The sequence below is a fragment of the Lacerta agilis genome, chromosome 3, assembly GCF_009819535.1.
Source record: "Lacerta agilis isolate rLacAgi1 chromosome 3, rLacAgi1.pri, whole genome shotgun sequence".
Classification (NCBI taxonomy): domain Eukaryota; kingdom Metazoa; phylum Chordata; class Lepidosauria; order Squamata; family Lacertidae; genus Lacerta; species Lacerta agilis.
The window spans coordinates 107,340,341-107,367,852 of NC_046314.1; the positions used below are offsets into that span (position 1 = coordinate 107,340,341).

Sequence of the window (27,512 nt, forward strand, 5' to 3'; positions counted from 1 at the left end):
GGGCATGCTATCAAGGGAGGCCTTTAGGCGTGCTTTCTCTCATCATGCTAGAACCTGGGATCATCCAACCAAATCGAGCAGGGGGACAGACGAAAAGAAGTACTTGTATCACTTTGACCCACAAACACACAAGTAGAGCCCAGAAGGCACATTTGCCATTTTTGAAATCTCCGCCCCCACCCCACCCCTGGGCACCTGGCCACCTCCTAGTCTTTAGTGTACATTTTGCACTGTGGTCAGATGTGGCAAAAGTGTTGTGACCTTTTTACAGATTGTGAGACTGTGGTACAGAGATGTCGCCCAGATCTCACCTAAAGACATCAATGACAATGTCAGAGGTTGAATCCCCTCTTCCCAATGTCCCTCTAGGATGGGTGGTGGTGGTGGTGGTGGTTGTGACCAAGTGTATTACCCACCCCTCACCAACAGGTCCCAGGGCTGGCGACAACAATTTAAAATTCAGAATTAAAAACAGTTAAAACAAATTGGAATCACAGGAGTAGGGTGGGACCTAAAAAACATACACTTCAGGTGTCAAAAGGCCAGAGTAAAGAGATCCCATTAAAACAACCTGCCCTATAGGTTACACTTGTCATTGGGTTCTCCTGCATGCGGACTCTACTACCATGGACAGCGGTTGTTGAAACTCAAGGGATGGCACCTTGGCACCATTTATGTGGAAAGACAGTGTGCAAATATGAATAACAAGTCTGTGGTCCCAACACACATCTTGTGTTGTATTAAATCAAGAGTTTCTCAACCTGGGGTATCCATCTTGGGTTTTTTTTAACTACAACTCCCATCATCCCTAGCCAGCAAGACCAATGGTCAGGGATGATGGGAATTGTAGTCCAAAAACAGCTGGGGAGCCAAAGTTGGGAAACCCTGTATTAAATGATAACAATGCAAGATGCAAAAGTCACCCTGGAGATACCAGTCTCTGTGGCGAGTGTAACATAAAGGCCTTCGAGTTGTCATCTAGTTGCCTTCCCCGTAGCAGTAATGAGTCCTTTAGCCAGCTGAAATTTATGCCCCTGGGCCAAAATGATTGATGGAAGCACAGGTACTGTCAGAACATCTTGTGCTCTCGCTTTCTCTCAAATTCCCAAATGGGAGTCTGCCCTCCTGGATGACTTCCCGTTGTCTTTCTTTTCAAAGTGTTTGTTCGATGAGCTATTTCCAATCCCGAGTGTTGAATTTCCCACATTAGACACTTCAGAAGGAAATCCAGGGGCACCAGCCTCGCATCGACGACATTTTCGAGAGGAGCCAAAACATCATTACAGACAGCAGCCTTAATGCCGAAGCAATCCAGCAGCGGCTCGCAGACTTGCAGCAGCTGTGGAGCCTCCTGATAGAGGAGACGGAGAAACGCCACAAGCGCCTTGAAGAGTCCCACAAAGCCCAGCAGTACTACTTTGACGCCGCGGAGGCCGAAGCCTGGATGAGCGAACAGGAACTCTACATGATGTCAGAAGAGAAGGCCAAGGTAAGTCGGCATCCATGTAGACACGGCCTATGGGCACTAGGGGACATCCACACTATCGGTTTATGCCAGTTTGGAAACCAGGCTAATTGACATGGCTTCGAAGGACTCTGCCATTTTATGAGGGGTGCTGCAGTTTTGTTGCCAAATATCCCATATACCCAGTAGTCCTTAGAACTGGTTCAACATAGGCATGTACTGTCAATCTGATTTCCGTACACTTGATTAGAAGCAAACATTCCAACCATGTTCTCTCTAATAATAATAATAATAATAATAATAATAATAATAATAATAATAATAATTCTTTAAAAATATTATTTATACCCCACCCATCTGGCTGGGCCTCCCCAGCCACTCTGGGCGGCTTCCATCATAATACTAAAAACATGGTAAAAGAGCAAACATTAAAAACTTCCCTATACAGGGCCGCCTTCACATGCCTTCTAAAAGTCAGATAGTTGTTTATTTCCTTGACGTCTGATGGGAGGGCATTCCACAGGGCGGGCGCCACCACCGAGAAGTCCCTCTTCCAGGTTCCCTGTAGCTTTGCTTCTCGCAGTGAGGGAACCGCCAGAAGGCCCTTGGAGCTGGCTGGACCTCAGTGTCCGGGCTAAGCGATGGGGGTGGAAGATGCTCCTTCAGGTATACTTGCATGTATGATTAGGTTATCTGACACCAAAAACGCAACATACCATCTCAGACAAAGTGCCTTGGGGTGGAGTTGGTTCAGTTACCTCAGTCATGGATGATTTAGCTGAGTTTCCTGCATCACAGGGGGTTGGACTAGATGACCCTTGGGGTCCCTTCCAACTCTACAATTCTATTCTTCTACCACCCAATGCCAATTGGTCCCATATATTTTTTATGAAATTCTCCCCAGAGAGTTGCAGAGGTAGACAGAGATGAATGAATAACGGTTGTTGCCCAGCAGAAATCACTTTCGGGTTCTATAAACCATTTGACTGATGGAGAAGTTTAATGCCTTGGCTCATTTAGCCCAGAATCCATCTTCCAGTAGTCAGTGCCTGTTTCTATTTTTGCTGCTTTGATTAAAAGGTTCAATTTTTCCACATTTCTATTTCTCTCTCTTTGTGTCCCCGTCCCCGTCCCCCCGCTTTCTGTGGAAAGTCTGACTTCATTTATGTTTAATGAAAGAGAGATATCCAGTAAGAACTGCCACCCAGACACAGTCAGAACACGTCAAGGTTCTGTGAGTTTACAAAATACAGCTATACCAAAACAGTGCGACTGCACAGGGTAGCTAGAGCGAGCCAGCAGATACCTGTCATTTGTTCCCCAAAACTCTTGTGCTTCTCAGTGCGCACTTGCTGAAGTCAGTTTTAGAACATGATTGAACCACTTAAGAGAAATCAATCCCCATCTTCTTCCCTTGTTGCTGCATCTCTTACATGCTTTATATGCTGTGGATTCTCAAGTTATTGTTAGGGTGCAGCAAGAAGGCCCTTCTTTTCCAGCCCTAGTTTGTGAACACTTTTTTCAAACAAACCAAAAAAATATCCCAGGTTTGTTTGTACAGTCGTAGCTTGGATCCTGAACACTTTGGTACTCGGGTGCTTTGGCTCCCGAATGCTGAAAACCCAGAAGTGATTGTTCCAGTTTGCAAACATTCTTTGGAACCTGAACGTCTGACTGGGCTTCCACAGCTTCTGATTGGCTGCAGCAGCTTCCTGCAGCCAATCGGAAGCCGCGCTTTGGTTTCCAAATGTTTTGGAAGTCGAACGGACTTCTGGAACAGATTCCGTTCGACTTCTAAGGTATGACTGTATTTTAATTCCTCTACTTGGTTCACGTTGACTTGCCTTGGTTATAGGTCATATTATAATTGCGACCCAACCTGGCACTAGCAGCTAATTCACAACCTGTCTCTGTATTAAATTTTCCATCTTACAATTTCAAATAAACATGTTACAAACTTTAAAATACCCAATGACTTCCCTTCTTCTCTTTCCTTAGTTCATTTTACACATCCTACATCCATGCATATTTTACTATAACCATTCAAATCAGTTTCCCACTTCTACATCCATCAAAAAATATTTACTCTGTTGAATTTATCTTAATGCTGCCAGCATTTTCAACTGTATACAATTATTTTCCACATATTCAATAAATGTTTTCCAGTCTTCTTTAAACGCATGTTCTTCTTGCTCTCTTATTCTATATGTTAAATCTGCAAGTTGCTCATATTCATAAGTTGTCAATACTCTTTAGTTGAGACCATAGTAGTTGCATAAATAAATAACCTTTTCTGACACCTGGGAATTTCAGTCTGGGTTGTCCCCAACAAAAAGGACTCTGGCTTTTGGGGGGAAAGTAGTTTTGAACATTTCCCCCCAATTCATTATAAATCATTTCCCTTTTACCTTTTTACATGTCCACCACATGTGGAGGAACATTCCCTCCACTTCTTTACACTTCCAACACTTATCTGATTCTGTTTTTTAAATCTTAGCCAGCCAATTCACAACCTGTCTTTTGGCTTGGATCCATTTCCTTGTATTTGCCTTTTTTTCAGTGGCTTGTATCTTTCTGGAGCTTTCAGCCATTTCGTTTGGATAGCTGCCCCTCTTTCAAAATTCCTAAAGTCAGGAAAGGGGGCTTGTAGCCTGATTTGAACCCCCTGCGTTGAAAAGATCAGGATGCTGAGGATGTTAGACAAACCTTTGGCCTGGTACAGCAGAACTCTTCTCATGTTCTTATCTCCTTAAGTAATATAATAATAATAATAATAATAATAATAATAATAATAATAATAATAATAATAATAATAATTTATTTATACCACAGCCACTCTGGGCGGCTTCCAAAAGAATGTTAAAATACAATAATCTATTAAACACTAAAAGCTTCCCTAAACAGGGCTGCTTTCAGATGTCTTCTAAAAGTCTGGTAGTTGTTTTTCTCTTTGACACCTGGTGGGAGGGCATTCCACAGGGCACGCACCACTGCCTGGTTCCCTGTAACATGGCTTCTCGCAGCGAGGGAACCACCAGAAGGCCCTCGGCACTGGACCTCAGTGTCCGGGCGGAACGATGGGGGTGGAGATGCTCCTTCAGGTATACTGGATTTATGGCAGTTAGTAGGTAGCCCAACCTTTTGGCACATATGCCACCTGTCAAGCCCAGAGTGCCGCTCAAACAGGAGTGGCTTGCCTAGTGAGGTTGCGCTGCATTGCGATGGCAGCGTCGCTCCTGTTTACCAGAAGGTGGGGGGAGCTTGGCAGAGGCATGGTCAGGACTGCACAGAGATAACAGTTAGAGTGCCAGGGTGGCTCTGCTGGTGCATATGTGCCACCCTGACCTCACCATGGCCTCTCCCAGTAAGTGGCACTGATGCTGCTGCCATCTCCACTCTGCCCCCCCCCTCCGCCAATGAATCTGGGATGTGGAACTGCAATGTCACGTGAGTGAGATGAATAAACACCCAGCAATAAAAGAGAATGGGAGCAATATATATCTTATATTTTTTATAAATAAAAAAGTAGTTTAAAATACGTATTATAATATGTGTTTATTACAAGCATTCTGTCTGTGCAAGCATTTCAGCTTGCCAGGCACAACCATTCCCCCTCCCCTAAGTCCCTGTTCTGGGGGTTCTCTGACACACACGCATCTGAACCAATTTGGGGTGGGGGTGCACAGGGGAAGAAGGGGTGGAAGCCCCATTGTGCAAGCAGAAGCTTCTCCTGACAAGGTTTGTTAGGTGAAGCCCTCCCTGCATCTTTGGCTTCAGCTATTTACGCAAACCAAGACGCACACCCTCCATCATGGTGCCATGCAAAGAAAATGACGCTGTTCTCTCTCGCCACTTTAGGATGAACAAAGTGCAGTTTCCATGTTGAAGAAACACCAGATTTTGGAGCAGGCCGTAGAAGACTATGCTGAGACAGTGCACCAGCTATCTAAGACTAGCCGGACTTTGGTGGCAGACAATCATCCAGAGAGGTGACTGTTGCTGTTTTATATATTCCTATCAAAACCTTTATTGGCATCACTTACAAACATTCAAAATAAATAGGCCAGTACGATCTCGTTGCCATATCATCAGCACAGTCACTTGCCAAAGGGAAGAGGAGGCCAGCAATCTATTTCACCTCTGTGGGTCTCCAACAAGGGCAGGGTCCTGTAATGTACTTCGGCGGCAAAATATCAAACAGAGGAACTTAGCTACTGTCTTGGTGAGCTCCTGGTCTCTCCCCTGTAATAGGAGCTAGAGTTTGCCGTTTCCCCAAGGAAATGTAAGAACTGCCATGCTGGATTTAAGTCCATCAAGCGTGGTTTCCTTTCTGCACTTCTCACCCTGGCTAACCAACAAACAAATGGTAAGCTTAGATTATGGTCCAGTAAACACACATGTGCCCCACTGTGTGAATAATACTGCTTAAGCCCTCCTCTTTTGCACACCAGAGGAGGAGAACTGAAAGCTTCAGCTTCTACTTTTAAACTAACCCCAGTTTCCCATGACATTTGTTCTCAGGAAACCATGGTTTGCCTATGCTATGGTTCCAGAACAAGGTTGGATCTGGAGCTAAGGTATGCTCTCAGTAACCATACTTTAAACAAACCAGTTCCTCAGGTTTGGACATCATGGGGAACTGTGTTTAGTTTAAACCTTTAAGCTGATTAGTTATCCAGTAATGCCAGGCTTCTGTCAGGCTACTAGGAGAAATACTACTGAACCTGAGCAACAGTTGCCAATAGGAACATACCACACAGATAAATATTTAACATTACCTATCCTGCCTGAAAATAAATGATGTCCAAAGAGTGTTTTTATATTTTGAGATGCTTTTTTGCTGTGCTTTCTACGTTTAGTACCCCTTTTAGCCTCCAATGAATCCTTTCAGATGGGCTACAAATTCCAATAATAAGAATAAAGAAACGCATATTTAGTTATTAAAAAGAGAAAAGGAATGAAGGTAAAATTCAGAGTATCACTTGCACGCTGTCCACTGGCTTGCAGGGAGGTTCCAAAGAAGGGTAAGATGGAGGCATTTATATCAAACAGACAAAGGTAATCAGAAGTTGAAGATGAACAGCTGTATAAATTAGAGACGATTGTCCCCTGAAAAAGGAAACTGGAGGCAGGGAGCGCTAAATGGGGGAAAAAACCCCAAATGCAGTCCGACAAAGGAAATGGTAAATAATTCATGAGTACATATATTTGACAGCTGATGCTGGAATTCAGCATAAACTGGGCAGAGAAAACTGGGAGGGAAAGGGTTCATGGAGAGGGTTAGTTTCTCCTCTGTCCTGTTCTGTATGGATCCAGAAACGATTTGCAAACTTGCATGTGCTCCTAAATTGTCGTTCACTGGACAGGAAATAAGCGATGCATCGATCAAAATTGCATTGGCTTCCTTTGGAAATTTAAACACACTCAGGCTGCGGAAGAAGCCTTTCCAGTGATGTGGATGATCTGTTTATCCAGAGCATTCATCGCTGGCGGAAATCCTGGACATCTGAGCCTTTTCCTGTGGGTCATGGGAAAAAGTCGTAGAATCAGGCTGTCAGGTCTGGAAAGTATCTTCGTGCACATCTCCCAGGCTTGCCTTTTTAAAACAAACAAAACTGGAAACTGTCAGATTTTGTGAACTTGGTTCTGGCGTCCTAGCTCCACTACAATCGATGAGCTAGATCGGGGGCAATAGGCCGATGTTTCCCACAGGCCAGATTTGACACCCACAACAAATTTACTGAGCCTCCAGCTTCCCAAATATGACAGCAGGCAGCACTGGCAGATCGCATCAATAACTGGAAAGGTGGAAGGCAGGGCAGGGGGGGCCTTTTGCAGAATGAGGGCCACATTCCATCATAAGCAACGTTTCAGGGGCCACATGGCACATGGGTGGGGCCAGAAGGAAAAATGGGTAGAGCAATGGATTTTACTCGTAGGCTCGTGTAGTAGGCTATATTCCAGCCATGCAAAAGGCAGAGCTTTTTCCACACAAACATTTCTCCTTCCAGGCAAGCAAGAAGCATTGCCTAAGATGAAGGACATATTCCAGCTAGGCAAAAGCAGTCAAGGATTCTGTAGAGCAGGGCTAGGAAAATGCTGTGGCTTGCAGTGTGGGGGGCATGGACTGGTAAGAGTCCCAAGGGCCAGATGGAGAGACAAGGGGCCACATTTGGCCCCCAGGCCTGAAGATCCCCATCTCTGGTGCAAGAGCCAATTCCAATAAGGTGTGATAATTATTATTTACAACTAATTCTGGATGTCTGTTTGGCTTCAGGGGAATTAACAGGATATGAAATATGTGAGCACATGCAGAAAAATACCGATTATAACCATGCCACTAAAAAAATCCAAATCATCCCAAACAAATGGACAAACAGAAAAAGCCTAACAATGCTCCTTGTGCTCTTCTGTTACTGTTACAACATAAAAATAATAATAAAGTGAAATGTTTTTAGTAAAATCCCCCCTAACCCACCTGTCTTTTAGTAAAACCACTAAAAAGCAGAAAGGGTTAGGACTCTAGGAATTAGGAAATATAGCTTGCATGTTTCTTTGAGAATATAGCTTAAATGTGCCTGCATGAGAAAAAGCTGTTTTTTTTAACTGGTAAGTAAACATACCACTAAAATAAGAAAAAATCAATTTGTAAGCAATTTCACCGTATATCTTGTGCTGGCAACACACATAATCAGCACTTGCTTAGGATCATGTACCTGAAATCAGTGAGCCAAATGAGTAATCCCATTTATATCTAAAGCAAATAAATAATAAATTTAGTCATTCAGCAATTAGGCAGACACAGATTGCATCTCCCTGGAGTCACCAGTGTGCCCCCCCCCCAAGGCTCCAGGGTACCTGCCAGTACCACCAACGGCACCTATGAAAGGTCTCAGTAAATATCCCCTCAAAATATCCACAGGGCATGAGAGACTCTCCATTCTTCCTGCTCAGTTCCTGTTTGCACTGGCTCAGCCTCTCCTTCCTTGTACATTGGACATTGACCCTGCCATCCATTCTGAGCAGATGAGAGGGGCAAAGAGCTTCTGTCTGTGTATGGCAGCGGCTGGGGTGCCATGCCTGTACCATTTTCTATTCTTTACAGTGCGGCAGCCATTTTGTATTATGCCACATCCTAGCAGTGGCCATTTTGTGTCGGGTTGCCATACGCCAGGAATTTCCCGGACGTAACCGGAATACTGCCGTCGGAAGTGGTGTGAGGGTGGAAGGCGCTAAAATGTCCAGGAAAATCCTGATGTATGGAAACCCGTATTGGCAGTTATATAATAATAATATAATAATAATTTATTATTTATACCCCGCCCATCTGGCTGGGTTTCCTCAGCCACTCTGGGCTTCCAGCAGAATGTTAAAATACAATAATCTATTAAACATTAAAAGCTTCCCTAAACAGGGCTGCTTTCAATTTTCTCCTAAAAGTCTGGTGGTTGGTTTTCTCTTTGACATCTGGTGGGAGGGTGTTCCACAAAAATTTCCCTCAAACTTTCCTCAAAATTTCCCTCAAAAATAACTCAGAAACTTCCTCTCTTTTTTTGCGAATTTGCCAAAGAAGCTCAACAACTGGGGGGGGGGGGGGAGCTCAACAATTTTTCTGTCCAGATTCTCACTGTTTGAAGCATGGCAACCCTAATTTTGTGCCTAGTGCCCGCGGCACTTTCGTAGTAGAAAGAGGAACTGTGCCTCCAAATAAAATTGTATGTTGATTAATTTATTTTTTAAGTGGATGGATTTGACTCTCTTCTCACACATTCCCTTTTCTTCCCCTCAGTGAGCGCATTAGCATGCGGCAGTCCAAAGTAGACAAGCTGTATGCAGGCCTGAAAGACCTCGCTGAGGAGAGGAGAGGCAAGCTAGACGAGAGACACAGGCTTTTCCAGTTGAACCGCGAAGTGGATGACTTGGAGCAGTGGATTGCCGAAAGGGAAGTGGTGGCCGGATCCCACGAGCTGGGACAGGATTACGAACATGTGACAGTAAGATCAGATGACTCTTCCCATTTTTTCAGCTTTCCGCAATTTTGCAGTTTTGTTTTTTCTGTATTTCGTTAGTATGCAAGGCCGTCTACAGGTAACATCCATGGTTGGAAAGGCCAGTTGGCCAAAGAACAAGAAATGAAAACCAAAACTTGTATTCCACACTGTTTTACACACACACACACACACACACACACGAATGAGAGCTGGTGTGGTGTAGTGGTTAGAGTGTTGGACTTGAACCTGGGAGATCAGGGTTCAAATCCCCATTTAGCCATGAAGGTCCACAACAGATCTTTGGCCACTCACCAACACTCAACCTAACCTACCACAGAAAGTGTTATGAGGACAAAATGGTGGCAGGGACCATGCACACCACTTTAAGCTCCTTGGAGCTAGGTCATTTTACCCAGTGCTTATACGGGGAGCAAAAAAAAAAAAAGGCCTTTTGTGGTGTGAGAAGCAATGATATTTGACCCTTGCTGTTAAATTGTACAAAGTGTCGCAATCTGATAATGAATACAGGCAATGGGAATAGTCTCGATAATATGCATGTGTAAATAATAACAACAATTTATTACTTGTACCCTGCCCATCTGACTGGGTTGCTCCAGCCACTCTGGCCAGCTTCCAGCAGAATATGAAGGAACACAACAAAACATCAGATATTGAAAGCTTTCCGATACAGGGCTGCCTTCAGATGTCTATGAAAAGCCATGTAATTGTTTAGCTCTTTGACATCTGATGGGAGGGCATTCCACAGGGCAGGTGCAACTACCAAGAAGGCCTTTTGCCAGGCTCCCTGTAACATTACTTCTCACAGTGAAGGAACTGCCAGATGACCCTCAAGAGCTGGACCTCAGTGTCTGGGCTGGGCAGTGGGAATGGAGATGCTCCTTCAGGTAAACAGGTGTACATCATTCACATAGACGCATGCACATACATATGCATAGACACTAACATGCATATATTCCATATATTCCACATATGGTACAGTCCCACGTTGCCGATGTCAGTCTCTTTGCGAATATCACCAATGTTCTAATGTATTGTTACCTGAGCAAGCTGGAAAGTGGCCTTCCAATTGATTTGGAGCCTGTTTCCTTAACGGCCTCTCTCTTTCCAGATGTTGCAAGAGCGATTCCGCGAATTTGCCCGGGACACCGGCAACATTGGGCAGGAGCGTGTGGACACCGTCAACCACATGGCCGATGAGCTCATCAACTCCGGGCATTCTGATGCCGCCACCATCGCTGAGTGGAAGGACGGTCTCAACGAGGCCTGGGCTGACCTCCTGGAACTCATCGACACGAGAACGCAGATCCTCGCCGCCTCTTATGAACTGCACAAATTTTACCACGATGCCAAGGAGATCTTTGGGCGGATACAGGACAAACACAAGAAGCTGCCCGAGGAGCTTGGGAGGGACCAGAACACGGTGGAAACCTTGCAGAGGATGCATACAACGTTCGAACATGACATTCAGGCCTTAGGGACACAGGTGTGCATGCTGAGACAGTATTTTTAGCACAGCCCCCTTAATACAGGGGATCTGCGTGGTTTCAGGTGGTCAAGAAAGAAGATGGTGCATTGATATGGGTTGCCAGCAGCTTTCCTTTGTTTTCTGGTCTTCTAGGGTGGTCCCCCAACCTACCAACCTCAATCTACTTTTAGCTACTCCTACCTACTTGCCTTCTTACAATTAGCTAAGGGGGTAGCACACACTGCCAGCTTCTTCCCCCATAGTCTCAGTGCTGCCCTTATGGAGCTTGGCAGAGAGAAGGCCGCCCCTGCTGTTAGGCAGAATGAGACAGTGCCTCAGGTGGCAGATGCTGGGGGTTGGGTAGTGGTGGTAAGGCATGGAGGGAACAGCTGTGCGTATGTGCCACACAGCCTTCCCTGTGCCACCTAAGCTGGTCTGTCACCCTCTATTCCCGTGTTCAAGTAAGATTAATCAGTCAATCTGATTGGCTTCCGTACGTGGAATCGGGCGAGTGCCATCTTGTCCTTTGCCTCAGGCAGTAAAATGACTTGGGCTGGTCTTGGTTGCCTGCCCATGTGTCTTGAAGCTTATCTTCGCAGTCATAAGGACTAGGAACTTGGTGGTTGGTTCTTGTTTTGAAATAAGAAGCCAAGGTGGTCAGGAAGCTGAATTCTGTACCAGCTGCCACATTCCGCAGCATTGCTCATCTCCCAGGTTTTGCAGCCTAGATGCAGCCCTGGCTATAATTCCATGGCAGGCCTTCCAACAATCGCGTTGGCTGATGGGGTTTCTCTTTCTTCCCTCGCCAGGTGAGGCAACTGCAAGAAGATGCCGCCCGCCTCCAGTCTGCTTATGCTGGAGACAAGGCCGACGATATCCAAAGGCGTGAAAATGAGGTTCTGGAAGCATGGAAGACCTTGCTTGATGCCTGCGAGGGACGCAGGGTCAGGCTAGTAGACACCGGGGACAAATTCCGCTTCTTCAGCATGGTTCGAGATCTCATGCTTTGGATGGATGATGTCATTCGTCAGATCGAAGCCCAAGAGAAGCCTAGGTAATGTGCAGGGCCGGATTTAGGTTTGATGAGGCCCTAAGCTACTGAAGGTAATGGGGCCCTTTATATGTCCAGCTGTCCTTTGTCAACAACAGATTGTTGCTGTTTTTTGTGTTGAATATATACTATACTATATTGTAATTTATGGATCTAATAGGTATCTAAAGCCATTTGCACATGCAGAATGTAGGCACCCTGTAATAGTAATGAGCAAACCAGTGGTGTTTTAGGGAGCAGGCTGGCAGGCGGGCCCATTATAGAATCATAGAGTTGAAAGAGACCACAAGAGCCATCCAGTCCAACCCCCTGCCAAGCATAGGAGCCTAAGCAACACAAAACACTGGTGTTTTATGTAGGTTTTATTTTATTTGTTTTTTATCTTATATTTTGGAAATGTACATCCAGTTTTCCCACCCCCTCTAAAAAAATTTGGGGCCCCCAAGAGAGTTTAGCTTATACATAAATCCGGAACTGGTAATGTGGAACAACAAGCCAGATGTTTAGCACTAGGCCTCCAGCTGTGTCCCCGTGGCTGTTGCTGGTGAGGCCTACCTAGCATTCTTGAAGCATAATGTTGGGATTGAACTGGACTCAGGAGCTCAGATCCGTTCTCAGCCAGCAACACACTTGGCTGCTAACTCTCCACCTCAGTCTTCCTGTCTGTAAAACGGTTATGAGCCCCACCTACAGGTAGAGGTGGCACAACTGAGGGTCACAGGCTTACTGCCTCGATGAGAACTAGGTTTCAGTTTCTGTTAGCGGTGAGCCGCAGAAGCATTTAATAAACCGAGCATGCGACTATCTGAACCACCGACGTTTTGTTTCAGGGATGTTTCCTCCGTAGAACTGCTGATGAACAATCACCAGGGAATCAAAGCAGAAATAGATGCCCGTAATGACAGCTTTACGACTTGCATTGAGCTGGGCAAATCGCTGCTGGCGAGGAAACACTATGCATCAGAAGAGGTACAGTGTGCTTGCTCTCTGCAACTATGCAGGAGTGGTGGTTGAGAAAACAACATATAAGGATCACCGTTTCAGACCTAAGGACCATCTATATTAATTGAATCAAGGTTTTGTTACGTATCTTGACTTCACCAAAGTGCTTTGCATTCTCTTCTGTTGACCCTACTTAATGGACTCTATCCTGGCGATCTAATGTATCCTATTTTATTGATCTAATTTATCCTATCCCATCAATCTAATCTATCCTGACTTCTAATATAATCGATCCCTTTTTATTACTCCATCCTGGCTAATCTATTGTGTCCTGTCCTATCTAATATGTCATACCTGTACTATTTTATTCTGTCTAATTCTGTCGTTTCTGTCTCTATCGCTCTGTCCCATCCTATCTAATCTAATCAATTTACACACCAGCTCTGCTCATATGTGCTACTGAAGCGTTCTCATAGTGCTTCTCTTCCACAGACAAAACAAACCAGAGTCTATTGTCGCATCATCCCAAACTAGGACTCGTGTTGTTTTCCCCCCACCCTCCCAACAAGTCCCCTCCCCTGCCAGACCCAATGGACACTGTCCACCAGTGACAAGCAAGAAGTCTGGATGTGAAACGCAGAGCCTGCTTTTCCTAACGTGATCCCAGATGCCAGGAGCAGCTCTGTTAAAGTCAAATATAAGACAAAAGAAGAAGCCTGTAGTACAATGGTAACGTTCCGTTCTTTTATTCCTTCCAGATCAAGGAAAAGCTATTGCAGCTCACAGAGAAGAGAAAAGAAATGATTGACAAATGGGAAGACAGATGGGAGTGGCTGAGACTGAGTAAGATCCCCCCCCTTGTCTGTCTTATTAGAGCAATGAGATCTCGTGTAGTTTTTTTAAGGCGGCAGTGTTTCCTGAGTGTTGTCGGCATTTTCAAATACACAACCAGGAGTGTATGCGTTTGCCGTTGTTGCAAAACTGGCGATGTGAACACCGAAGACATATGGGAAGCACAAAGCCAGCCACATAAAAGCCACCTTTGCAATTAAGCAGTATATAAATTAATAATAATAATTATTAATAATAATAACACAGAATGGGAGACTGAAACAAAGGGGCGTGTCAGTAGGGTTAAGGGAACCCAAAGGCTTACAGAGATACAACCAAGGGGGGAGAACTGTAAGAGGAAAGAACCCAGTGGGGGGGGGGGCATGCTCAGCAGCCATGGAGTGCGGACTTAAGTGTTGGAGGAGTAGGGAAAAGTTGAAAGCCAGGGTCCTCCATATGTTGCTGAATTCCATCTCCCATCAGCCCCAGCCAGACTTGCCACTGGTCAAGGGTAATGAGTACCCAACAACAAATGGAGAGCTGTAGGTTCTCCACCCCTGGTCTCGATACATGGAGTGTCCATTCAACCCAACATGGGACCTTAGGGTGAAGGACAGATCATTGATGATGATGATTTCTGGCTTCCTTTGTCCACCATGGGGATGTCCCTGGGTGAAAATATATTGGTGACTGTCTAGGACATTCCCAAAGGATTGGTTTAGTACCACCCTGATGAAACAGGACCCCCAAGAGCTAGGAGAAAGGTGCCATGTGTTTAAGAGAGCACCTGCCTTAAGACGCTAGGCTTATCATTGCACAGCGCTTGCCGGCCCTGAGCACCCAACGTTTCTGCCTTTGCCTTAGTTTTGGAAGTGCACCAGTTTTCGAGGGATGCCAGCGTCGCCGAGGCCTGGCTGCTGGGGCAGGAGCCGTACCTGTCAAGCCGCGAGATCGGGCAAAGCGTGGACGAAGTGGAGAAGCTCATCAAGAGGCACGAAGCGTTCGAAAAGTCCGCCGCAACTTGGGACGAGAGATTTTCGGCGCTTGAAAGACTTACTACGGTGAGTCGCAGGAGCTTTGTTCTAGCTCCAGTTGCTGGGGGGTCACAGAGCTAATACATTGCAGAGATAAATTTAGATTCTGGTAGAAATAAACTGAATGAATTCCTGTTTTCTAGGGGCAGAGGGAATAGTTCAACTCCCCCCCCCCCGAGCTAATCCAATCCAACAGCTAATCAGGTTCTTGCAGGGGTGGCATGTTGAGGAAGCTAATGAGGATCTAAGATGGCCGATGTTTCTGAGAACGGAGGGACCCTAAAGTTGCACTGTTTATTCTCTGCTCCCCAGTTGGAATTGTTGGAAGTACGTCGACAGCAAGAAGAGGAAGAGAGGAAGAGGCAGCCTCCTTCTCCGGAGCCAAGCCCCAAGACCGGAGAGGAGTCTCAGCAATGGTAAGCAGCAGGGCCGGATGTAGGTTTGATGAGGCCCTAAGCCACTGAAGGTAATGGGGCCCTTTATATGTCCAGCTGTCCTTTGTCAACAACAAATTGTCGCTGTTTTTTTGTGTTGAATATATGATATATGGTAATTTATGGACCCAATAGGTATCTAAAGCCTATGCAGGCTTGTACATGCAGAATGTAGGCACTCTATATATAGAAATGAGCAAACCAGTGATATTTTAGGGAGCAGGCTAGCAGGTGGGCCCATTTTTGGGCTAGCAAAATCCGAGCCATTGTTGTCGCATACATAAATAAGTTTTTCTGACTCCTGGGAACCTCTACCTGAACAATTCCTAACATAAATGCTTCTGGGGGTTTTTGGGGGGGAGTTATTTTGAACATGTTTTCATCTCATTATATATCATTTTCAAATATTCTTTAACTTTTTTGCATGCCCACCACATATGAAAGAAGGTTCCTTCTCCTTCTTTACATTTCCAACACAAATCCGATTCTGCATTATGCATCTTAGCCAATCTACTCGGATTTCAACTACCATCATATAATACAATTTCAGTGTGTAGCATGCAGTAAATTTCAAATCATTCTTCCAAAGTTTCTCCCAGAGGTTTAACTATATTGTACCCTATATCCATTGCCCAGTGGGTCATTGACGCTTTAACCAGCTCATCTTTTGTTTCCTATTCCAATAATAATTTATACATTTTAGACAGTAGTTTTTCCTTATTCAACATCAGCTCTCTTTCAAATTGTGAGCTTTGGTCCAAAAAGCAATTTTTTCTTATCTAATTTAAACATATCGTATATTTGATGATACTGTAACAAATCAGTAACATGGCTCCTTACTTCTTCCATTGGTTTCAATCTAGGTTCACTCCCTGAGAGATCCAACAAGTCTCTATAGGTCCCCCACCATATATTCATGTTTATTCTCTTGATTGTCATTGCTTCGGTTGGCGACAACCATAGGGGTGTTTTTCTTTCCAACAAATTTTTATATTTCTCTCAGACTATGTACAAATTTCTCCTAATGAAACTTTTATATATTTTGGCTTTACCATACCAGAGACATACCTGCCAGCCAAATTTAATATGCCCCCCCAGATCTAAAATGTCTGCATCCTCCAGTACGATCCATTCCCTTAGCCAACACAAGCAAGCTACCTCATAGTACAGTTGTCAGTCTGACAGGGCAATGCACCCTCTTTTCTTTTGCATCAATCAAAATTTCATGTTTAATTCGTGCCTTTCCCCCTGCTGGACTAATTTAGAAATATCTTTTTTCCATTCCTTGAGGCAACTCAGTTTATTAACGATCGGGATCGATTGGAATAAGAACATTTTAGGAAGCACATTCATTTTAATGGCTGAAATTCTACCTATCATAGGGAAAGCTTCATCCTTCCCTAAATCTCTTAACTCTTTTTAAATCTCTTTTCCTAATTTAATATAACCATCTTGAAATAAATTAAGATTTCTCACCATCAGGCAGATCCCTAGATTTTTCACTTCCTTAACTATTTTTAAGCCACTCTCTGTTTCCAAAACCATTTTCGACTGGCCACCCATATTTATTTTAAAGCTTTAAAATAGATTTTTCCGCTTGTGTTATGCTGGTTTTAGTGCATGGGTTACCTAATTATTGTCTCTTTGAGTTTTGTAAGAAATCATAATAATAAGGCGACTAATAAGTTAATGAAATATAAACCCAGTGTCAGGTGGGCCCTAGGTAAAACACTCTCAGTTCGTTGTGCACCAGTGAAATCCAACATGGCTGCCAAGGCACCCCCCACGGGAAAGAAGTCTGTGCCCCCAGAATGTGTCACAGAGGCCAGTCTTCTGCAGCTCACCAGGGTTTTCTTCAGCATGCCTGGATGCCCTGCGCTTCTTCTTTCCAATCTCCTTCTCACTTTCTCTCTCTCTCTCTTTCCCAACAGGGACGGCACAAAAGGAGAGCAGGTATCCCAGAATGGTTTGCCACCAGACCAGGAATCTCCTCGGGTTAGTTACCGCTCCCAAACCTACCAAAACTACAAAAACTTTAGTGGCAGATGGACGGCTAGTGATCGGCCTCGTTCTGGACATTGAAAGACGCAAAGCGGTTTGCAGAAGGCCACGGGCTGCTTTTTTCTCCCCTGTTCCTCCCTGATTTGCCGGCCCTCCAAATCCCCTTTACTGCTTCTCTCCCACTGCAACCACACACCCCGCTGCATTCAGCTTGTGTTCAGTTGAGTCGCCGTCACACCCAGCCACTCGCTCCAGTGCCCAATGTAGGCACCCTCTATATTTCCTCAACTCTAAATCCTTTCGAACGCCTTCAAGGCTCACCCCCACCCCACCCCGGTTGCACTGCGACTGTCTCAATGATCTTTTGTTGTGAGTTTTTCGTTTTGTTAATAGCTTTTGAGATTTCTGCCGCTAAAGCCGCCCCGTTTGTGTGAGTAACTGAGATGTAATGAGATCTCATCGTTGTGGAAGACGAGAATTAGAGACCGACAGGTACGATGTCCCTAGCTGTACTAACGGTTTTGAGCCAGGAAGCCAGCTGCGATATTGGCACATGCCTTCGTGCGCACGACCCAGTCCTACAGACAGAAAGCCATCGGCAGATGTCGATATGTAAACGGGGGGTACGGAATTCAGGGTCAGGGAGAACCATCTGCACCAAAAGAGCAGGCGTGGGGAACCTTTTTCATCCCAGGGGCCACACTACCCTCTGCACAACCTTATGAGGGCCGCATGCCCATGGTAAGCAGTCCGAGAGTTGAAAAACAGGCAGGACCAGAGGGAGAAGTGGGTGGAGTAACAGATACAGCTGTTAGTACAGTGTGCTGGCTGCACCCCAGCCGCGCAAAAGTCAGACGTTTCTGAACATGCATCCACAGTTCTCTGTCCTCTATCCAGGCAAGCAAGAGGAATTATCACAATTCAAGGCCAAACTCCAGCCAGGCAACAGCATTACAGGGCCAGTGAGGGGACGTGGCTTGGGAGAGTGCTGAGGGCCTTTTAGAGAGCCCCGGAGGGCCACATTTTGGCTCTTGGGGCTGAGGTTCTCCACCCCTGACCTAGAACTTAGTAAGTTGTTGAACATTCCAAGCAGTGTGAACCCAGGAACTGCCAATAAAGCTTAAATGGAAGGATGCTACAAATTTAGTAGTCAGTGTGATCTTACTGTCTCGGCAACTTGTTCTAGTGCTCCTCTTCCCTAGCCAGTGAGTTGGTTATTTAGTCCATAACCCCATCGAAAACGACGGGACTCTCTTAGTCCTTTTAAAGTAGGGCCTGGTTGGGGTTTGGGGGGGGGGAGAGAGAAAAATCCATACAGATCATGTGAGGCTAAACACAGTACAACCCTCTTCACCTCATGTGAAGGAGCAGGTCTTCTTCACAGCATCTTTCAGGCTGCCCTCCTGAACACAGTTATTAGGGAGCAAGCCTTCTTGCACTCAGTGGGATTTAATTTCCAAGGAAGCATGTTTAGGATCTCTCCCCCCCCCAAAAAAAAATTGCCAATGGGCCATTAAAACTGTGGAATTTTAATAGTGTGAGCATCCCTTGTTCCTGTTGCTGGGACTGTTTGTTCCCAGTTTCCCCCTTTTCCAAGTAAATTAAGCCCCAGGGGGGGAAGAGGGACCTTGAAAATCTGCCTTCCCCATCCCTCCTAGCATTGCCTCTGCAAGGCACATGTACGTATACTGGGAAAGGAAGCATCTTCATTTTCAGATGCTCGTTTTTCGCATGCACTGCCCTTCAACATTCTACCTGAGGCACATGGGGAGCTCAGTGCCTTAATGCCCAGCTTGTTTTTTCATCCTACGGCAGGGGTGGGCCACACTTTTCAGCCGAGATCAACATTCCCTTCTGGGTGGGGAGCAGAGGCACTTGCCAGCGGTGGGAGGAGCCAGAGGCTAAAGTGGGTGGGGCAATGAGTTAACATTTTACCTCTGCACAGTAGGCTAGTTTCTACATTCTCTCACACATACGTACACACCTCTCTGTCCTCCACCCAGGGAAGCAAAGGCCATTGCCAGAGTTCAAAGACACAGTCCAGCCAGGCACCAACACTTGGCCGTGCTGGGTCTAAGATTCTCCCCCCACCCCACTAGGCTTCAGAGGCCGTGGCTCTTTCCATGACTTCAGCCCTTCGCATTCCTAGAGTGTAAGGGTAAAGGGGGGGGGTGTATTAATAATTATTAGATTTCTATCCCACCTTTCCTCCAAAGTGGCATACATGATTCTCTTTCCCTTCCTCCCCTTTTAATCCTCCCAAAAGCCCTTTGAGGTTGCACTAGGTTGAGGGGCTGATTCATAGCCCATATCTGAAACCTCCACTCACTGACTCTCAAAACCAGGGGTGGAGAAAGCTGTGTCTTCTGCAGATCTTGCTAGACTCTGCGTCCCATCGCTCTGACTATTGGCTGTGCTGGCTAAGGTTGATGATGGGAGCTGGAGTCTTAACAGCACCTTGGAGAGCCTCAGGCTCACACTCCCCTGCTCTCATTTCCCCCCCTACGAAAGGAGAACTGCAGGTTAGGGAAGAGGAAAGGAACCCTTAACAAGCGTGAATCTGCTACTGTGTTTCTCCTAAAATAAGACACCGTCTTATATTTTTTTTCGCTCAACAAAACACAGTATGGCTTATTTTCAGGGGATGTCTTATTTTAACCATGTTGCATCAGTACGCTGCATAGCCACGCCTCTCCAGGCTGTTTTAATGGGAGGTACCACATCACTATGGCTTATTTTCGGGGTATGGCTTATTTTGGGGGAATGGCTTATATTTCGCAAATGCATAGAAATCCTGCTATGGCTTATTTTATGGCTATGTCTTATTTTAGGAGAAACAGGGTATTACACATTTCCAGTTTTATTACATTTGTATCCCACACAAGGAACTCAGCCTAGAGGTAGATTAGGCTGAGAGGTACTACTCAGTTACCTTCTCAGTTGAGTGGGGATCTCAATTTGGGCTCTATAGATCCAAAAGTCAACACTCTAGCCCAGGCTTCCTCAACCTCAGCCCTCCAGATGTTTTTAGCCTACAACTCCCATGATCCCCAGCTAGCAGGACCAGTGGTCAGGGTTGATGGGAACTGTAGTCTCAAAACATCTGGAGGGCCGAGGTTGAGGAAGCCTGCTCTAGCCCAGGCTTAGCCAGATGTTGTTGATGAACAGCTCCCATCATGAGAGCTTGAGCCCATCAATATCTAGAGGGCACCACATTGACTACACCTGCTCTAGACACTTCCATTCTGTGTGAAGGTGGAGAACAGAGGGTGGTGACCATAGTATCAAATTACAGATTTTTGGGTAGTGGTAGGGTGGCAGATATGCCATCTGGGCACATTTATGCTACAAATTTAAACTGGATTAACAACATTCTTCTCTTCAAGGAGTTCTGGGGAATATAGTTCTGTGAGGGGGCTAAGGCTGTAGCAGAGGCTTGTTTGGATTATTTGGGAGAGAATTAATGACAGTTGAGTTGGTATCTACTGTGAGTCTATCTGCTGCTACTGTAGGAGGAGAAAGGTTTGAAGTCCTCAGTGAAACCCAGGGTTCATTTGGCAATCTTCACCTCTGAATTAGGACCATTAATCCACATGAAAAGACACATTGAAAGAGTAGAGAAATTCCACACTTTTAAAGAGGGGGGGGATCCTCTTTAACTTCCCTTTATTATGGGTGGCAATAAAGATTGCTAAACGTGCGCTCTGGGTTTGCATCTTCAGATTCAGTAATTTTGCACAAAGGTGGCATTAAGAAGACTTTTTGTCTACATAAACTTGGATTGTAGCATAGTCGACGGGTGGTTGCCTCAGCTGGTAAAGGTAAAGAATAATTGGCATTTGTTAGACTTCTCTAAATTTATTTGTAGCTTTGCCATATTTCAGTACGGCCTTGGTTTCCTCCCATGAAGAATTTATGCTGCAATCTTTACCACCTGTATAAGGGTTAGTTAGTTATTAACCTTTATAATTAGCAAACCACACCTGATCAATCTGGTTTCCCTTTGCTGAGCCTCCGAGTCTACATTAAGGTGTGTACCGGTTATCAGTTTAGCTTCTCAAAAGTGTACCTGGCAACATTTGTGAGGAGTGTGAAGGCTAGGATTTTATTCTTCCATGCAACCATGTCTTTCTTCATTATCATACATGTCTCTCTCTCTCCCTCTCCCCCCTCCCCGGTCTGGATATCACCGTATAACTTCTTAATTAATGCTCTTTAGATTTCCTTATAGCAATGTGTTGACATGTTTTGGTGCTTCCTTTACACCAGTTCTAGGTTGCTGCCCCTCAAAGTGCATTAAACCCTGCAGGGACCAGAGATGCCTTTTTGACCCTTGGCCAGGCAAAGGGACTGTTCCAAACCTGTTCTATCCTGTAGCCAAAAAATGCCTAAGGGATGCTCAGTTTCCTCATATAACGGCAACATAGAGCTCTAGCATTCAGGGGAAAACCGGAGGAAAAGGATACCTCAAAGCTGAATCCCAGGCAGCAAAAGGACACTGCAGTCCTCTCTGTTAATAGCTGCCTACATTTTTTTGGTTCCGAAAAATTGTGGCATTTCACAGAACAACGTGTGGGTTGTCATTCCCTTACGCAGATCCCTTGATTCCTCATCTAATAGTACAGAGGCTCAAGGAGGTGGGAGACTGAATGTAGATCTTGATTCATGCACTTTGAAAAGCAAACTCGGGGGAGCGGGGATGTATTTCATGTTGCGTCCCTGGCTGCTGTGTTGCATCTTACAGTCAGGATTTAAATACCTCAAGAACCAGCTAACCACTCAGCTGACTTGCAGTTAACCTTCCAATGATGACAACGTGTATTCATAACATGCTTGTGTTTATCTGTTGTTGTTGTTGTTGTTAACCATTGTCACCCATGGTGTTTTGTCTGCATGCTCAAAGCATGTTTCCATTAAAGTTTTGTTTAGCTCTTATTATTTCCCCCCTGTGTGTCACCATGCACCATTTGCATACATGCTTGTTATTATTATTGTTGTTGTTTCTGTTGTTATTCTGTTCATTGCGGAAACCGTTTCTGAAAGCAGGCTGCAAAAATACTGAAAAGCAACCCGACAGCTTTGTTCATAATCTTAACAAGATGGCCGTGCCGCAGCGAGCTAAAGCCAAACCACAGAAGTCTTCGCTTGCATGAGCACAAGTGCCTTCCCTATGCTTCTATCCCTAGTCTCTGCCAGCACAGGAAAGCAAGCCCTGGGCAACCCAGGAGTCAGATGAGCAGCCATGGAAGTTGCCAGAAACAGGCAAGAATACAGAGGCTGTGTGTCTGGCTCTCAGGTTTCCCTCGGACTTGACCCACCTGTACTGTTGAGAAGGTGGCATTACCACAATATAATATTGGTGGCCTGGTTTGCATATATAGTTGATTCTCCACTCCACAAAATTCCTTTATTTTTCCCAGTTGGTGGAATCTGAACATGGGGTAGCTTCCACCAGTGGAGCCTGGTCCTTTTTGGTGAATCGGGCACTGCCCCACCAACCTTGGTCTGCCCTCCTTGTGCCACCACCAGTTGCCCTACTACTTAACAGCTAGGCCAACGGGGCAGAACTGCATGTCACCTTCCTCATCTCCTGCCTCAGTGCTGCACTTGTAAAACTCAGCTGGGAGGAAGATGAGGACAAAAGTAGAATTAGTTGGCTCTTGACTCCCATTGGCTCTGGCTATGCCTGTCCTGAGCTCTGGGTCCACCCTCTGTTGGTCTCCCCACTTTCTGCCCTGCCAGTCGCAAGGGGCACCAGCCCCTGCTGGCTCCCACAAGTGTCTCTTTTTACATTCCCTGATCTAATGCAGTATATTCTCTACCAGCCTTTCCCAACCATTGTGCCTTGCCAGATCACTTGGACTATGACTCTCATCAGCCCTAGTCAGCATGGCGATGGTCCGAAACATCTGGAGGGCACCAGGTTGGGAAAGCATACTCTATACCTAGAGAACTCTGGCTTAACGTCTCTTGCCCATTCATTCAAAACCTCCAAGGAAGTGAATTCAAGTGTCTCTACCATGGAAACTCTTGTTCCATTATTTGATTTCTCTTTTGCTAATCCTAGGAAGTTTCCCCTAATTTTTGAGCAAAGCCCACTTTCTCCGGATCTCTCATCCCCAAGTGAGAGTAATCATAAAAAACACAAAACTAAGAGTTAACATGGTGGGGGGAGTTATGCACATTAAATTTAGTTCAGGATTTGGGTTCCCTCCTGGGACATTAAGTTATTTCATAAGGGGAGAGGGGGGTTGATACTGTACCAGCAAAACTTGACCATTGGAGCCTGGACTGGTTCTTGGTTCAACGGATTGGGGTGAGGTGAGCTGTTAAAAAAAAAAGGCTCTGGGTAGCTTGCAGTGCAATCCTGTAAATGTCTACTCAGATGTAAGCCCCATGGAGTCCAGTAGTTCCTATTTCCATATAAGAGAGTATAGGACTGCAGGCTTAGAATGGATGGCTGGAGGCCTTTAGCATTTGGCCAACATACTGGAATGGGAGTCAATGGTGCCAGTCACTTTTCCCAAGCAGCCCAAGCAGTTGTAGCAAAAGTGGAAGATGTACAGCTTGCTGTGTAATAATTCCGCTGCTTCTGAATTGTCTGAATCCTGGCCGGAGCAGCAAAAGTGTCTTTTAATTACTGTGTCCTTGGCGAATCCTTGCTTATCCTCGATGTAAAGAAAAATGGCGCAGAGTGTTTGTAATCTACTACTAGAGCATTGAGCGGCGCTGGGCTTTAGTAACTTGCTAATAACCACAATCCCTACACTCCTCTGCGGGCTGCTACCAGTGGCTTTTCTGCGGCACAGAATTCCAAGTCCCGACTCCTTTAATCAATGTTATCCGTCCCGCCTGGGACTGAGCCGCTGTTGCAAAAGATTAAAGTTTCAGGATTCCGGTTGTAAATGATATGGGTGATGAAATGGCTGCTGAAGACATCATGGAACTGCCCAGCCAGAGCTGGCCCCACTAGGCATCTCAGTTACAGTACAGCAGGCAACGAGACCGGCAAAGCGAGAGATGGCCAAGGCCTTGGTTCTGTCTTTGTCTTGGGGGTAAATAGATGTGTGGAGTTGAGTGGTTGTAGTGTTTTCCTGGCTCCTTTTAACACCCAATCCGATCCACCTGATTCCAAAGTCCGACGATAAGAGACTTTGAGAGAAATTAACGTTTTAACTGTCGACCCTGCCTCGTTCCACCTTTCCTCTCCCCTCTAAACCTGCCTGTCTTTGATGATCCAAGCTCTTCTAACTAGGAACGGGGGACATGTTGAAATTGCATGCTGCCCTTGGATACCCCCCACCAATTTCTGCATGTTGTCTTCTGATTATGTTGTCACCTTGGGGATGGGTGTGCTGGAATGGGGGAATTTGCAGGTGGGTTCAGGTCACACCGGGGTGCTTCTGTGAATGCTGTTAGCAGTACTCTTTTCACTGGCTTAATGCATCTATAGAGTTACTGCACAGTCCCAACTACAGCAACGTTATAGATGCATTGAAAGGCGGCTGGCTGACGTGAATCAGTTGGATTTCCCTTCCTTTTTTTTTACGATCTTTCTGAACTTAACAGAAGTGAGATTCTTACTGTTGCAATATTGGAACAGTCAAAAATGCTTGCAGTTGACGAGTGCGGCCACAATCCTGGGCCCAGTTTCTTATTCCCAGTTATGGAACAGCAAAGAATTGCAGCGTTCTCTATAGCCTCTTAATAGAGAAGTCCTTGTTGCATGTACAGTTTGCCTTTGCTCAGTCATGGCATTTTAAGGATTTGATCAGCAAAGCCAAGAGCGGTAAAACTCTCACAGATGGGTTACCCTCTCCCTTTCTCCTGTTCCTTCACCTCTATCAATTGGGAACTAATCTAATGACACCGTTCTAATTCCTCCAGCCCTCTGTTTCTTCAATGGGGAGGGGGCGAGAGTAGTTTTACTGGAACCCCCTAGGCTTTTGTGCTCAGCGTGGGGCCAAGCCTCCCAAACAGAACATTTAAGATGTTCTTTGGTTAAACGAGAAAGTGCTGCATGCAACAGCCTTGCCGCCGGACAGCGGCTTACGTGTCCCGCTCTTGTTTCTTAGATGGGAGAGTCGAGGGAAGCCAACGAAATGGTCAATGGAGCAGCGGACCAGAGGACAAGCTCCAAAGAGACGAGTCCCGTTCCTTCGCCGACGGCCGATCGCAAAGCCAAGGCTGGCCTCCAGGCCCAGACAGCCGCCACCCTCCCGGCCAAAACGCAAGAAGCGCCTTCCACTCTGATGGAGGGCTTCTTGCATCGCAAACACGAATGGGAGTCACACAACAAGAAGGCTTCAAACAGGTTTGTTAGGTTCGCTCCGTGCTTATCCACCACCTCCCACCCTCTGGAGGATCCCCGGAGCTCTAGTATGCTCTTTCTTCAGAGTATGCAAGTGGGGGTCATTGCCGCTTCATCTCTGGATTCCTCCCCTGAGTTTCTCCTTGATCCTCTCCCCACATCTATTTTCCTTGTTTCCCACCAACCTCTTGTTATAGGCTTGCCACCGCTAAGGCTTCTGGTGCCAGACCCCCGACTCCCAATATCATTTGTTTTCTTGTTCTCTACTTACTTGCTCAAAGGGCGAGGGCTGCCCCCTCCAAATATCCTTTTCTCCTCTCCTCTTCCTTTGGACGCTGCTTTAGAGGGCTCTGTCCCGCTCTGCACTGTGGCCAGGCTCCACGGGGGTGTAGGACAAGGTGAGGTTTGAGCTGGAGGCAGGGTTCAGGCTTCGCTCGGGGAAGTGCAGGCCCCTGAAGTTGCTCCAGCAGGGAACAAGCTGAAACAAGGGGCTGTACCCCTGCTCACTCTGCCCGCCAACGCCCCTGTTCCGCATGCAACTACTAAGCTCGCCACTCCCCTTCCCAACCCCGTTTCTCTCTTCTGTTCCGCGGTCCCACTTTGCACCCCTGTTTTCACTTCCACCCCATGCCTGTGTCTCCTGGCCTCTCCTTCTGTGCAACCTCCCTTGCACACAGACCACCACCATCACCCCCCACGGTAATCTCCTGCATCTTCCTCCTCCTCCCATACATTGCAACCTCTGAAGTATCCACCTCGTGGTCCCTGTTCCTGCTTCCTGCTCACTCTGCAAGCAGGGCGGAATGCGTCCCCAAAATTCCTCTCTGCTCTCCTGCATTTCTCGGCTTTCCTCTTTCTGACTCTTCCTGAAGCCTAGGAATATCCTCCCTTAGCATTTTCACTTCCTCTCTGCATGGCTGAAAGGAGAGGGGTGACCGCCAGCCATCCTGTCCTGATTTATTGCAGTGTCCCTACTGCAAAGACTTACACAGACGGGGGGAGCATTGCAGATTCCGCTCACAAGGATTCACAGCCAAATTCTAAATACCTCAAGGACTTTTGTTGTCAGGCAGCATATGCATAATATCAATAAACTGGATTTATTTATCTGTTGATAGATTTGATTTTGGTCCCGTTCTATCTCAGATGCTTAAGCATCACACACTCTTTCCCCCCTGGTTTTGCTGGCTATTTTTGTCTTGAAATGTAGAGGTTTTAACTGGATTGGTGGTTTTCATTGCATCCTGTTAGTTTCATATCAGAATCCCTTTTGGATCGAAAAAGGCAAGATAAGAAATAACCAAGTAAACAACGCCAAATAAATGATGCATCCAAGTTGATAGCTTTCAGACATGACAGCTTCCCCTCTGAAAACATTCAGCATGTTTACTTCCAAATAGTGCTGCTCCTTCTCTACCCTCTTTCAAAATATCAGCGCTGGGTACAGCAATATAGAAACATTTTAGAAAACCATTAGGCGCATCATTAAAATGCAAAAACCCTAATGGCATAGCATTGAGAAATCTCTTCTGTTTTGCAGACAACCTGTTCTCTCTGTCTCCCCCTCCCTTTTATAACAGAGCTGCGTCATGCAAACGTCTTGCCCATAAACCTGTTTTATCTTCTCGCAGAAAAAGAGCTTTGATTTGCTTATGCAATGCCACAGCATTAGAAAAGCGAGGAGGAAGCTGCGCTTATCCGTCACGGCGGCCTTAATGCTTGCCTTGTTTTTTTCATTTGTCTCCCAAGATCCTGGCATAACGTCTACTGTGTTATTAACAAGCAAGACATGGGCTTTTACAAAGATGCCAAGGCCGCTTCCTCGGGCATCCCCTACCACAACGAGATTCCCGTCAGCCTGAAAGAAGCGGCATGCGAAGTGGCAGTTGAATACAAGAAGAAAAAGCATGTGTTCAAGCTAAGGTAAGGGACCTCTTCCTGCGGGAGAAAGAGAGAGAGAGAGAGA

The 27,512-nt window shown here is 45.9% G+C and overlaps 1 protein-coding gene across 3 annotated transcripts in view; it reads left to right on the forward strand.

Moving 5' to 3' along the window:
* Positions 1-27,512, forward strand: part of SPTBN1 (spectrin beta, non-erythrocytic 1) — a 148,933-nt gene that overhangs the window by 115,539 nt on the left and 5,882 nt on the right. For 2 of the 3 annotated variants that reach the window (XM_033145086.1, XM_033145087.1), the window contains exons 22-33: positions 1,211-1,489; positions 5,324-5,454; positions 9,255-9,459; positions 10,586-10,960; positions 11,752-11,996; positions 12,824-12,962; positions 13,694-13,778; positions 14,631-14,827; positions 15,113-15,216; positions 17,166-17,229; positions 25,311-25,549; positions 27,296-27,469. In XM_033145086.1, coding sequence (XP_033000977.1) covers positions 1,211-1,489; positions 5,324-5,454; positions 9,255-9,459; positions 10,586-10,960; positions 11,752-11,996; positions 12,824-12,962; positions 13,694-13,778; positions 14,631-14,827; positions 15,113-15,216; positions 17,166-17,229; positions 25,311-25,549; positions 27,296-27,469 — 2,237 coding nt within the window. The remainder of the gene's footprint in view (positions 1-1,210; positions 1,490-5,323; positions 5,455-9,254; positions 9,460-10,585; positions 10,961-11,751; positions 11,997-12,823; positions 12,963-13,693; positions 13,779-14,630; positions 14,828-15,112; positions 15,217-17,165; positions 17,230-25,310; positions 25,550-27,295; positions 27,470-27,512) is intronic. The other variant, XM_033145088.1, reaches the window with a different exon arrangement.